General features: G+C 52.2%; 4 protein-coding genes across 4 annotated transcripts; 2 read left to right on the plus strand and 2 right to left on the minus strand.

The window, feature by feature from the left end:
• Positions 1-90: 90 nt before the first annotated feature.
• Positions 91-2,366, minus strand: lepB (the record flags this gene model as incomplete). The annotated part of the gene is made up of 3 exons (XM_041294243.1): positions 91-1,114; positions 1,196-1,878; positions 1,956-2,366. The coding sequence occupies 3 exons, from the start codon at positions 2,364-2,366 to the stop codon at positions 91-93; spliced, it is 2,118 nt and encodes a 705-aa protein (XP_041149544.1).
• Positions 2,367-2,682: 316 nt separating this feature from the next.
• On the plus strand, positions 2,683-4,716 carry lepC. Its single transcript, XM_041294259.2, has 5 exons — positions 2,683-3,054; positions 3,107-3,323; positions 3,379-4,146; positions 4,202-4,299; positions 4,359-4,716. Exons 1-5 carry the CDS (start codon positions 2,999-3,001, stop codon positions 4,507-4,509), a joined length of 1,290 nt encoding a protein of 429 aa, XP_041149543.1. The 5' UTR covers positions 2,683-2,998; the 3' UTR covers positions 4,510-4,716.
• A 59-nt stretch (positions 4,717-4,775) lies between these two features.
• Positions 4,776-7,785, minus strand: lepD (cytochrome P450 monooxygenase). The gene is made up of 8 exons (XM_041294242.2): positions 6,882-7,785; positions 6,743-6,816; positions 6,510-6,686; positions 6,182-6,452; positions 5,948-6,130; positions 5,831-5,899; positions 5,551-5,782; positions 4,776-5,490 (listed from the first exon to the last, which is right to left on the minus strand). Exons 1-8 carry the CDS (start codon positions 7,017-7,019, stop codon positions 5,108-5,110), a joined length of 1,527 nt encoding a protein of 508 aa, XP_041149542.1. The 5' UTR covers positions 7,020-7,785; the 3' UTR covers positions 4,776-5,107.
• A 1,200-nt stretch (positions 7,786-8,985) lies between these two features.
• Positions 8,986-12,188, plus strand: lepE. Its single transcript, XM_071508357.1, has 3 exons — positions 8,986-9,939; positions 9,990-11,681; positions 11,733-12,188. The coding sequence occupies exons 1-3, from the start codon at positions 9,295-9,297 to the stop codon at positions 11,829-11,831; spliced, it is 2,436 nt and encodes an 811-aa protein (XP_071367686.1). The 5' UTR covers positions 8,986-9,294; the 3' UTR covers positions 11,832-12,188.
• The last annotated feature ends 194 nt before the right edge of the window (positions 12,189-12,382 follow it).

Below are 12,382 nucleotides of genomic sequence, written 5' to 3' on the forward strand. Positions count from 1 at the left end.
TCCTTATAATATCATTGGAGATCGCGCAGAACCAAGGATTGTGGTACTCCATTAGAGTATCCGGATCACTAGAACCCGTTCCCTTTCATCTCAAACAATTCTGCTGTCCAAGGCCGAAAACAAATGGTCCCAGCTGCCCGGGCTGCAGTTCTGATCCAGATTGATGAAGTTCTGCCATAAATCATCAATGTTCGCATTTTCCAACGGATCGTATGTGCTTGGCAAAATCTGACTGGGGTTCACCAGGTCCCTGTCCGACAGATTCGGATCAGGCACGCCACTGGCACCGGTGTTGGCCGACAGTGGTCGCACATCCGGAACCGTGGTGGCCGGTAGGACTTGGATTTGATATTTCTGCAATATATCCATGAGGGACTTCAAAAACCGGCTCGCCATGGGCGACGTCGCCTCGGCCTCCTGCAGGACTCGACACGCGTCGACGATCTCCTGGCGGCGGTCTTCGCTGCTTCCCCCCTCCTTATTGAGGCACAGATCCATGACCAGCACCGCGGTGGCCAGGAAGTAGTTGTGGAGGAAGGTGGCCAGCCGCACATGGGCTGAGGCGAGCGAGGCCATGTCATGATCCATGAGGGCCTTGAGCTCAATCACGCAGCGCGCAGACTGCAGGCACACCTTCCGTGAGTATTGATAGCGTGGGTTCATGGACACGCGCGTGAGAAACGGCTGATTTAACTTCGACCGGCGCCCCTGCAGGGTCGACCAGAGGATGTACCGCTGCACGATGATCTGGGGGTACTGGTGCTCGACGTCTCGGCTTTGATGGCGGCTGGCCTCGTCGAGGCGGAAGAAGACGGGTAGACTGCGGATGAAGGCTTCGAATCGCTGGTCCAGCGAGATGAACCGATCGTAGTTCACCTCGCCCCAGTCCGAAAACGGCGGGGGTAGCGCATCGATGGCGCTGCGGCAGATGTCGGCCAACTGGATGCGTAGGAGTGTGTAAGTCATCGCCGTCGGTTGCGATAGGGGTCGACTGTACTGCGGATTGTAACGATCGAGGTCCCGATCATCGAGATTCCGCGGGTAGTTGACGCGCATGTGGGCTGGGTGCATCAGGTATGTCCCTTCTTGGGGCCCGCCTGACAGCGCCAGGATCCTGGGAGAAAGAGGGAGGCGCGTTACCAGAGTGATCCGGTGGCCCTGGCCGGAGAAGGGGTCTGTCACAAGGTAAACTCACCAGTCAGTCGAGACCATATGCCACCACACCCTGCGTTTGATCTCCCGCCCTATGTCGCTATCCAGTGGTGCGTGGGGGCCGGGCAGTCGGTCCGGGCGCGCGTCCAAGCGATGGAGAGACAAATCGCGGGCCATGGTTAGGGCGCTGGCGCTGAGCGCGCGGAAGCGCATGGTGAAGCCCTCGAAGTTGAAAATGACAAAGGAAAGAATGATTGTCGCCTGAATATCTTCGATTGAGCCGGGGGTGCTGCGGCTGGAGTGCTCCAGCACATCCAACGCCATCTTACTCCACAGGAAGGCACACTTGACGGCTGTTTGCTCGTTGGTAAAAACCGCGTCCCCGCCGGTAAGAGGGGTGAGCGTGTAGGCCGTGCTGGCAAAAATACTAAGAATCAACGCGACATGGCAGGGCTCTATCCGTAACCCCAGGGATAGTTGCTTGTACAGATCCTCCATCTGCTGGCGCACCGATGGGAGATGAAGGATGTGGTGTAGATAGGTTACATCTTCAGCGTAGCGCTTTAGCAGCCAGGTTGCCTCATTCTTCGGTGGCAACCACACCCTGGCGACACAGCTGCCCACGGACGAGGGATTACCGGACGCCTCAACCAGTGAAAACTCAGTTTCTAACGCCTGCTGGACCGCGAGTACGCGGACGGATACGCCATTAGACATGGATGACAACTACAAGTGGGCAGGACGCGCGGCTCCGTCAGTACATGGCACATCGAGTACTAGCTAGGGCAACATCAGAGACTCACCACGGAAGTGTCACGGGTCCCGACCCCTTCCAGCCATTTCGAGTCCCCCTCGCCCTCGGAAATGTATGAGGGCTCCGTAGAGGGACGCGGAGCAGCGGCACCGTGGGTGCGAAGAATGATGTCTTCCAGCCGCTGTAGACGCGACAGGATCTCGGTATTGCTGCCGGTGCCAGTGCCCGCACTGGGATTGGCGGGCCAGCCCGGCTGCAAGTACGTTGTCTGCGCTTGCACAGGGCTGGTGGTGATTGGAGACGCGATGGACGAGGTGGTCGGCTCCATCCGATATGCGCGCTCACAGGTGACCCCGCGGCTGACGCAGTTAGAGCAGGGCTGGTCGCGACTACATTTCAACTTCATGGACCGGCAGAGCTGACACGAGACCGGAAGCTGCCTCCGACGTCGTCGCTGCATGTTGGTCGATCAAATGCCGACGCTGTGGCGAAGATAGAGTGATGACATCAAGCTCGACGATATCAAATTAGCTGTAGCCGGACTAGCAACAGCAGAAGAGCTCAGAACGGAATGTCATGTCGAGGGTCAATGGTAGCTGATGGAAAAGAGAGGGTGAATGAAAGAAAAGTTGAGGGTCACTCTGGCGGGCCGCTAAGCCAGATCGGGTCCTGATCCTCCATTGGGAACAAACGACAGCGGTCGCTAAACCAGATCCAGTGTGTGGGGCGTGGTGGGTCAGGCGCTCAGGCACTCGGCGCTCAGGAACGCTCATCATCGTCCTCTTCCTGTTCCTACGCCGGTAGTCGTTTGTGCCTACTAATTATAAAGGGAACAGCTCTCCCTATGTCGTTCTCTTCATCTTTTATTACTGTTATGCGACTGCACGCATCTCGCAAATTCCTACCTAATCTCCGTGGCTGGCCGGAGCTCCACGGGGCTCCACGGAGTCTCCATGGAGGTTGAGCGGCACTTGCCCGATTTGGGAGTATATATGGCTCACGGCTTCTGTCATTTTTCTCTGCTGCTGCTTCTCCAACGCCTTTCTGCCTCTTCTGCTCAGTTCTGTCAACTCTGATCTTAGATCGTTCATCATGTCCGCGACAGTGGACAACACCGAGGCTAACGCCTCCCCTCCGAAAGAGTTCACGTAAGGGCCAGTCTATTTCCTCCCTCTGAATACCGCTGATTCTGTGAGATAGGCTTCGCTCGACAATTGCGCTGATTGGAGCCTTCATGGCCCTCTTCTGCACCCTGGGGTTCCAGAATGCCTTTGGGGTCTTCCAGGCATTCTATCATGCCACCATACTACGCGATCATTCCGAGTTCGATATCGCCTGGATTGGCTCCCTATTGACGTTCATGATATTTTTCTTTGCAGCGCCTGCGGGCGTCCTGGTGGACCGGGTTGGTCCCACAGTAAGTCGTTGTAGGCGAGAACAAGAGGTAGCATTCACTCACCCGTCATCTGCAGCCGCTGCTCACCTTCGGCGCCATTGCAACTATCCTGGCAACCTTCATGATCTCACTATGTAAGGAGCTGTATCAGTTCCTACTAGCCCAAGGTATACTGCTAGGCATCGGCAACGCCTTCCTGCTTTGTCCGGCCATGGCTACCGTCACCCGTCTGTTTGATCACCACCGCGGCGCCGCCAACGGAATCATGATCGCCGGGTCCTCCATCGGCGGTATCATCTGGCCCATCATGCTCGATCAGCTGCTCAACAAGGACGGCGTCAGCTTTGGCTGGACCTTCCGCATCGTCGGCTTCGTGGTGCTGCCCCTATGTCTCTTCATGGTCGCGACCATCCGCCCGGCTCCCAAGACACCGCACGATTCGGACAGGGAGGGGATAGAGCTGTCGCACGGCGAGTCAGAGAGCGACCACAAGGCGCAAGGGGCAGAAGGGCCGGCGGCGATTATCAAGAACCCGACCTTCCTCATCCTCTGTGCCGGTCTCTCGGTAGCCACCTTCGGCCTCTTCAGCCCTCTCTTCTTCATCTCCACCTACGCCACCGACCAAGGTTTGTCCGTCAGCTTGGCCTTTTACCTCGTGTCCATGCTCAACGGCGCCTCCATGGTCGGGCGTGTCTCCACGGGCTTTCTGGCCGATCGCTACGGGAACTTCAACCTGTGCTTCTTGACGATTGCCTCCTCTGGGTTGATTGCCATGTGCTGGACCAAGGCCACGAACACCGTGGGCATCATCTTCTTTGCCCTAGCCTACGGATACACGTCCGGGGTAAGTCCGTCTGATCTAAAGAAGAACCCTCCGGGTCCTAACACCGCGGTTGCAGGCCATGTTCAGTCTCCAAACCCCGTGTGCCGCCCAGCTCTCGACGCCCGAGTCGAGGGGGGCTGCCGTCGGCATTCTCTTTGTCGCGCCAGCAATTCCGTAAGTATCGTCCTCTTCTCTCGAATAGCTCGTTCTTGCCGACTAACTCACTCCTACAGCGGATTGGTCGGCACCCCCATCAGCGGGCGCCTGCTCAAGCACGGCTATCTAGCCCTTTCGATGTATTCGGGGGCGGCGTTGTTAGCTGGGGCAGGGCTAGTGCTGATCGCACGGCTGCGCCAAAACACAAAGCTGATGGCAAAGGTGTAGTTGTTCTTCTGCAGCTGAAAGTGGGCGTTGCGTCTACCTTTGCTCCGTCTGTGGGTTGTTCTGCGTTTCTAATGGTCTGTCAATCCTTGCTTTTGGATGCGATGGCTTGATCAGGATCTGTTACGTGTGTTATTGTTTGATGTGTCTACAACAAATCCCTACTTTAGGAATAGAGAAATAATATAATAGCTGATTTGCCATTGTGTCATCCGTGTCTTCAGTTGTAAGATGAGGTTTGTCGGCACTCGGCCATACACGTAAACATTATATATATTCACAATCCCTGCAAGCCGCAATTACTGCAAGAAAACATCCTGAGCCCTAGAGATGGTCGCATGTAGACGTCTAATATTGGTCTTTTAGTTCCAGGTATTTATTTTACCTAAACAGAGTTCCGTGGGGTATGTGGAAAAAAGATTCTCATTGATCTGCCTCACGGGTACCAACAAAACATACCAATTATGGACGGCTAATGCGGTCGTGAACCACTCTTCCGGAAAGAAGAGCGTTCCATACGAATTAAAATTTAGAAGTCGATTGATTGAAAAGGAATCCGGTGTTGGCAGCGGATATCAAACATTCAAGTATTTTCCCCTACCTAGATAGCGGGTCTGAATTCTACTTCCACGTCCCGGTTGATCGTGAAGCCAGCTTCCGATTTCTCTCCTTGACCAGGCAGTGCAGGGGGTACATGCAACGTATACTTGTCCGTCACAGCCAGAATTGCTAGCTTCAGAATCACCTCTGCCATATTCTTGCCTAGGCACTTGTCACGTCCGATCCCCCAGCGAACAAATCCAAAGCGATACCGCGCGGGGTCCAGACCGAAAAATCGCTCCGGGCGGAAAGCATCAGCCTCTGTTCCCCAGATACTTTCGTTTTTGTTCAGCCGGTTCACGTCCACGATCGTTGGCGTGTGAGCAGGAATGTGGAATCCCCCAATGCGCTTGGGGCTGGCGTTACATTCGGGTAGGGTAAAGTCTGACTCTGTTAGTGAATCCGGGGTATCTCACTGCGTCGGTCGGCAAATGAAGAACGTACACATAGCAGGGGTAACGCGGATCGACTCCAGGAGCGAGAAATGCAGCAGGGTGTTCTGTTTGCTAATATAGTCCCCTACCGTATATCCGGGTTGGGCTCTGTGAGCGGAAATCTCAGCCCTGAGCTTTTTCTGCATGGCTTGGTCCTTCGCCAAGTGCTGAAAGATAAGCGCTAAGATAGATCCGGTTATATCAATATTCGTGAAAAGCATTTCGTCCAGAGATTGTAGAAACTGGAAGGGCATTAGTTACATTCGAGTGGGTGTTCGAGCTTGACTTACCTCCGGAAGGCTCATGTCACCGGCTTCGACACCTACGTATATCTTTTCTGCTGGACACGAGAGCTTTTTCTACAGGCTTATCAGATACTCCTGGATATAACATTGGGACGACGGTACCTCTCTTGCAAGCTTGATCTGGGCGAGGTTGAAAGCCTTCCACTGCGTCTGGAACGAGTCCATCAGTCGCTTCTCAGCAGTCGGCAATTTGTTATACCATTTGGACATCACTCGCTTGTTGAGAAACGCGACGAAAATGATCTTCTCGTGAAGTTCGTTCATAGTACTTAGAAAGGCGTAGTTCTTTGCGTATGGTTAGCCACATTCAAATTGTCAATGTTCCAGGCCACACACTTCCTCACTGAACGTCTCGCCATAGATGCTGATCGCGATGGACCTCAGGGACAGATCCTTGCACCGCTTCTTCACATCCTGCACAAACACATCTTTCTGGGTGCTCCTTCTGGTTGGGTTCTCTGACAGATGACTGACCCAAGAGTCAATCTCCTGAGAGAATCGTTTCATCATGGAACGGCTGGCTCGATAGGAAAATTCCGGGTCCATATGACTACGCGCAAGCTTCCACTTGGTGCCTCCCAGCTGTCCCACACATTGTCCTAGAAGTCTACATATGATGGTGGTTATGAGAAGTTGGAGACTGTACTTGTGAGGTCCCACTTACTGCCCTGCATAGTCACCCATATTCATGTTTTCAGGCTTGTAATGCGAGTTGGCGTCCTTTCGGTGGAATTCCTGGAGATGCTCTGGTGCGAAAATAACGAGCTCCTTCGATTTTCCGTTACGAACGAGATATGGCTCTGAACCGGCAAGGTCCTCGCCAGCCTTTGACAGTTGTTTCCTGCATGGATAATGTCAGTGTGGTTCCTATAGCCCAGAGTCAATTGGTCTCTATACCCATGAGTGAATCTCATGAACCGCGTATTGTCCGGATATTCCTTGATGCTCTGGTTCTCATCATTCTTGAATTCCTGGCGCAGAGTTTTCCGTTAGTAACTGGATTGATGCTGGTAGCGATTAGAAGCATGTTCCGTACATCTGTTCCTACGAAGAAGCTTGAAAGTGCCAGGTAGATCACAATACTAGCCACCACCGCCACCGCGGCGGCAATCCCTATCTTGGGCAGCTTCATATGGCTACCGGCAAGGAAGTCAGACTTCATAGGCGAGGCCATTTTTTGTCCTTCCTGGAAGACGAGTTGAGTACGCAAGTTTGGAATTCACTGGTTGACGATAGTCCAGGACTGAATCTTCATGTCCACGAAGGCTATAGTCATAGACCACGAATGCCAGGTGTTTGTTGCCATACTTCTCCAGCATACCTCCGCTCTCTCTGCGAGCGTCGACCGCTCCTCAGCTCATCCGAACGGAATATGTCCGGCTTATGTGAGCCGGGCTTTCCCCCCGCACGAAACCTACCAGTGGTTCTGCCCCGTATTCCTCGCTTCCACTCAACATAATAACCATTGTTTGTGCTACAGAACTTGAAGCCTAAAGGCCGTCCGCATGATTTTATCCACCACTCGAGCCCACCTGCCGGTGAAAAAGGCCGTGGTAGCGTTGTAATAGTGTGTCACAGGATTGCCATCCTAGGCTAGGGGTGAGCATTTACCGGCGTGCGAAGACGTAGATCTGGGGGAGGAATCCTTCGACCGGGGTGAGAGCGATCGCAATATGATTGTCTCTCGTGCTTATCATTGGGGGCGAGAAAAGGGCGGACGATGAGCATCGGCCATTTAGCCGGAAGGGCCTAGAAATCTCGGCCGAGCTGGTATTTGTGTCCTTTCGGTCTTTCTTCTTGTTCGTGGAATAACAGGCAGTTCGGCCAGATGGCCTGCGACTGTGTAAGATCCTGGTCGTTTTGCTTGCTCCGTCTGTCCTGCTCGTTTCTAAAATGGGACTTTTACAAATCATACACTAATAACAAGCCCCCCTGCTGCGACCTCAATCCTGCCTGGCTGGCTTGGCGCAAGAGGGGATTACTAGGATAGATTAGACCACATTGACACGTCTTATTATGAATACACCGTGCTGAGTAAGTATCTATCTAATTATTTCGCCGTGTATTCTGGTAAAGGCCATAATTGGTTCATCATATTGGCGGGATCCGTCAGCAGGGAGGGACTCGAGTTCACGCTGCAGATGCGATGCCCCAGTCTCACACCAGTCAGAGGCGTATTCAAAGATATGCCCAAGGAAAACGCCCTCCAGGCCACCACAATGATGGCATTGGAGACCTGTTCAAGTGAGGCATAGCTAAAGTCTACAGCTACGGATCATGGAGGTGCTCCCAGAATCGTGTTTACAATAATAACACCTAAATATGTGGTTCATATACCATCGCAGAAGTGCTTGAATTAATTATTTTTTTTTTTTTTGAATCCCATAGTCTGTCCTATTAAGCACCGTAACTAACAAAACAAAATACCTCTGCACGGCATATGAGTTAGCTCTTTTCATGACTAAAATATCTTAACAACAATACGTCAAAAGGGCCTCGTACCCGGACCCTAATTAAAAATACCACATCAAATACGAACAATAGCCTCAGGAACCTTTTTTTTTTTTTTTCTTTTCGTGTATTCTAAATTTCAAAGGATATCTCAACCCCACTTCACCAAAACAACTATATGTCAATAAGGTCGCGTCTTGAATGCCTTATTCCCAACAGGATATATTTGAAATCCGCCTGCATGGAGGCTCTCTTTTACCATGTGGTTTTATTCTATCTGCTGTTAGGAACTACTATTACTGGGGGTAGGCAACTACTGGAACGGTTACATCGCCAAGTATCCATGGATATATTTCAGATGGCCAAGTTGCTGGGATAGCTTAGAGAATACGAGATGAGTGATTCTAGTATGATAGGACGTCCACTGTTAAACGCCAAGAGTGGCCCCCCTTCAGCCCATGTGGTAAAACGCCACTGTACGCCGTATGCGAGATAACCAGACTGTGCAACGTGATGAGGCACGCCTAGACGCCCAAGACATATACACCAGGGTACAGAGCGGGGAAGAAATGTCCAGAGATATGATATTGTTCCCTCTCAGAATTTCTGCAAGTCGTCTCAATCAACCAATCTCAGTTCCCTTCGCCAGATAACGTATTCTTAAGTTCGCTTCCAAAGAAGTCAAGGCGAAGGAGGTATTTCGACAGTAATGCTTCAACAGGAAGGCACCACGGATTCGGCAATTTCCCACGCCATCCATGGATGCTTCGTGCTTGGTAGCGCCACAGCATGTTAACTGCAACACCACTGATCGCCCTAGTTTCGGTTGGCCCCATATAAGCCTGCTGATGGCATTAAGAATAAGCGGCTCGCTCCTCCAGCTGGGATCTTACGAACTCATGCTGGTTACTTGTCTCTCTGCTCTGGCGTAGCATTATTCACGTTGCTCCTCTATATCGGTTATTTCCATTGATCTTCTGCCCTTTACCTCTACGCCAATGGATGGAAGCTCCAGACCACTACCCCAAACCGCGCAGCGTAAACGTCGACGCCCAGTCTTAGCCTGCGATCGATGTCGGAGACGAAAGATTCGGTGCGACCGTAAGGTCCCCTGCAGTCACTGTCTTAGGACCGGGTATGCCAGCACATGTACATACCTGGCCAACTCGAATTCCTCATTTCCCGAAGAGGACCTGCCAGGGCTCGACACCACAGATCCTGCCATGGACATGGCTACTTCACATCCAAACCACGGGCACGACCGCGTGCCCACTGACAGCGGCATCGGCCACTCTCCTCCTGCCCAGGTCGAGCCAATTCCGAGCGAGGGCGAGATGTACGGGGATTTCTGGGATCCACTCTTTGTGATCCACAACACTATCTCCACCCGCAAACATCGCGATCCTGCTAGCACCCCAGCGAGCCTGGGCCACGTACCCAGGCACACACCGGCACAGGCGCCAACAGAGGTCCAGGTGCTCATTCAACGGGTGCGTCAGCTGGAGCAGAAGGTCTTCAGCCAACAAGAACCAGAGAGCTCTCTAGCAGCTCCCCATATTCAACAGCGTCATCCGCAGGCACGACGCACGGTGTGCCAGGCGAATCTTCTGGGCAAGAGTCACTGGCTGGTGGGGTTTGCGCAGGTAAGCTAAATATAGAGATGTATCTATCACCAAGTGCTGACCCAATCTAGTTCGATACAATTGTGCATACACTAAATAACCGACTTCAGGATAATGATGTGGAGTTCCGTGCTCTGTTTGTTAAATGTCAGCGGCTCTCGCGAGCAATCCAGCAACAATATAGTCTGCGCGCTTCCTCTCTGCAGGCCTTGGACGGCAGCCTGCCATCACAGGAGGCCTGCGATGTCTGTGTCAATGCATACTGTCGCACTTTCGAATCCGTGCTGCGAATTCTCCATGTACCCACCTTCCGACAAGTATACAATGAGATGTGGACAGGCTCACAGCCGACCAGCAGACTGTTCTTGTTAAAACTGCAGCTAGTCATCGCCATCGGAGCCCGTGTGGTAAACCAATCGGACATGCTTGGCACGCCTGACATGGCCTCCCGCTGCGTGGCTTGGATCCAGGAGGCCCAGCAATGGCTGCACGCCCCAGGGGAAAGTCTGCAGGCTAGTGTGGATGGCATTCAACTTTACTGCCTTGTCCTACTTACACGAATAGTATGCGCCGTGGATGCAAGTCTTGTGTATGTATCCACTGGCGCACTCCTGCAGAAGGCGCAGCAACTGGGGCTTCATCGTGACCCGTCTCATTTCCCTGCAATGCCGGTGTTCCAGGCTGAGATTCGCCGCCGACTATGGTGCACCGTCTGCGAACTAGTTCTCCAGTCTAGTACGGACTCAGGGACCCCACCGCTTATATCTTGCGATGAATTCGACTGTAGACCTCCTGCTAATCTAAACGATACGAATCTTGGTACAACCAGCGAGCCTGAGCCAAGTAACATATTAACACAAACATCCTTCTCAATTCTCCTTATGAGATGCTTGCCGGTTCGCGTACAAGTGGCAAAGGTCTTAAATAGCGTCCAGCTAGATCCCTCGTACAGCGAAGTGCTCCGTCTTGGGGAAGAGCTCACCGCAGCATGTCACTATAATACGCAAATGATTAAATCTATGTCTCCCGACCACGAGCAGCCGACCCTGTTCCAGCTGGAGCTCCTTAACTTGCTAACCTATAGATTTCTCCTTTGCCTCCATCAACCGTTTGCCATGAAAGCTCGGAAGAACCTCGCCTATTACTTTTCACGCCGGGTCTGCTTAGAGACGGCAATCCAGATACTGGCGGGTCACCCAACAACGCCTTCCGGACAAAATGTTAACGACTATTTGAATGTGAAACGCTACTCTAGCGGGCTGTTTAGAGACCCATATTTACTTGCCTCCGTGACTGTGGGACACGAGATCCTCTGCGTAACAGAGGGCGATTGGTTTTCCTGCCAACCTGTCTCCCCGCTCACAAACAACCTGTCGTCTACGCCCAACAAAAGCCAGCAGGTTCCTCGCACAGTTTTAGAAGAATACGTAGGTTTGAGTGAATGCCGGTTAAAAGACGGCGCACAAATAGATATCAAAACCTATGTGTTGTTATCGTGTATCATAGCCCAGATTAAAGCTGCCGAAACTGGGTCACCTCAGGACGATGCGGTCCTATCGGCGGCAGTGGACAGTCTGGAAAAGTGCCACATAGTTCTTGTCGACAGGTACAAGAGCCTAGCACAATCGCGGGAGTCACCTCAACCTCTACAGGTATATGGTGGGTCTAATGTGCCGTGTCGACTGGGTAAGGGTTCCAATGACATCTTGGACATCAACGAAACGGGGGAAGGCGAGGCATGGTCTGATTTCGATGTGAGCCAGGTGTGTGTGATGTGTCACAGTCGATATGATCTTACTTCTGACTGCATACAGGCTGAGTGGTCCCTGCAGGTTGAATACCCTGATCTGGACTGGAATTTGCTGAATACTTGGTCGGCTTGTGTCCCTGGTTCTGATTCAGGGGCAAGTTGAATTGTTATATTCTCATCGGAAAGCTTGAGGTTTATATGGACAGTGAATACCAGATTCATTCCCAATCAACCACATTCTTCAAAGTCTATATCGTGTGTAGAGCTCTTCTGCCCGAGCGAGTCTTGGTTCAAACCACCCCGGACAATACGGAGGCTGCTCCTGTCGAGACCGTAGTGGTTAGAAGGTAATCAAAGTTGCTAGGCTCTCGCGAAGGAACGATAGGTGCAAAGGGAGGGAACGGAAAGGGAAGGGAAAGGAAGCTGAAAGAGGGAAGAGATATGGCCTACTTCCGTTGTGAAAGCCTTGACACTGTCCACAATTCACAGGGGAAATCAGCCAGCCTTTGCTCTTATGCAAGTTCCCTGACTAACATCTAGCATTTCATAACAATGTAAGAAATAGCCACCGTAGTGAGCATGGAGAAGATGTTTGCAATTCTAAAACAGTCTTTGCAATGAAATGGGGACCCAGCGCCAATATTCGGTAACGAAAGCAGCAAGAACAACGACGGTCTTGATACCGTCTAACTAACGAAGACGCGCTCATGCAAG

Source organism: Aspergillus flavus, chromosome 6 (genome assembly GCF_009017415.1).
Source record: "Aspergillus flavus chromosome 6, complete sequence".
NCBI classification, from domain to species: Eukaryota; Fungi; Ascomycota; class Eurotiomycetes; order Eurotiales; family Aspergillaceae; genus Aspergillus; species Aspergillus flavus.

What these genes read in the sequence shown, in the direction of transcription:
- lepD (XM_041294242.2), bottom strand. Translation starts at nt 7,019, where the DNA reads ATGGCCTCGCCTATGAAGTCTGACTTCCTTGCCGGTAGCCATATGAAG. An exon ending in TTCATGAGATTCACTCATGG is followed by an intron (nt 6,687 to 6,742) that starts GTATAGAGACCA and finishes TTATCCATGCAG; the next exon opens with GAAACAACTGTCAAAGGCTG. An exon ending in GTGACATGAGCCTTCCGGAG is followed by an intron (nt 5,783 to 5,830) that starts GTAAGTCAAGCT and finishes ATGCCCTTCCAG; the next exon opens with TTTCTACAATCTCTGGACGA.
- lepC (XM_041294259.2), top strand. Translation starts at nt 2,999, where the DNA reads ATGTCCGCGACAGTGGACAACACCGAGGCTAACGCCTCCCCTCCGAAA. An exon ending in TGGACCGGGTTGGTCCCACA is followed by an intron (nt 3,324 to 3,378) that starts GTAAGTCGTTGT and finishes CGTCATCTGCAG; the next exon opens with CCGCTGCTCACCTTCGGCGC. An exon ending in TTTGTCGCGCCAGCAATTCC is followed by an intron (nt 4,300 to 4,358) that starts GTAAGTATCGTC and finishes TCACTCCTACAG; the next exon opens with CGGATTGGTCGGCACCCCCA.
- lepE (XM_071508357.1), top strand. Translation starts at nt 9,295, where the DNA reads ATGGATGGAAGCTCCAGACCACTACCCCAAACCGCGCAGCGTAAACGT. An exon ending in GGCTGGTGGGGTTTGCGCAG is followed by an intron (nt 9,940 to 9,989) that starts GTAAGCTAAATA and finishes GACCCAATCTAG; the next exon opens with TTCGATACAATTGTGCATAC. An exon ending in CTGATTTCGATGTGAGCCAG is followed by an intron (nt 11,682 to 11,732) that starts GTGTGTGTGATG and finishes GACTGCATACAG; the next exon opens with GCTGAGTGGTCCCTGCAGGT.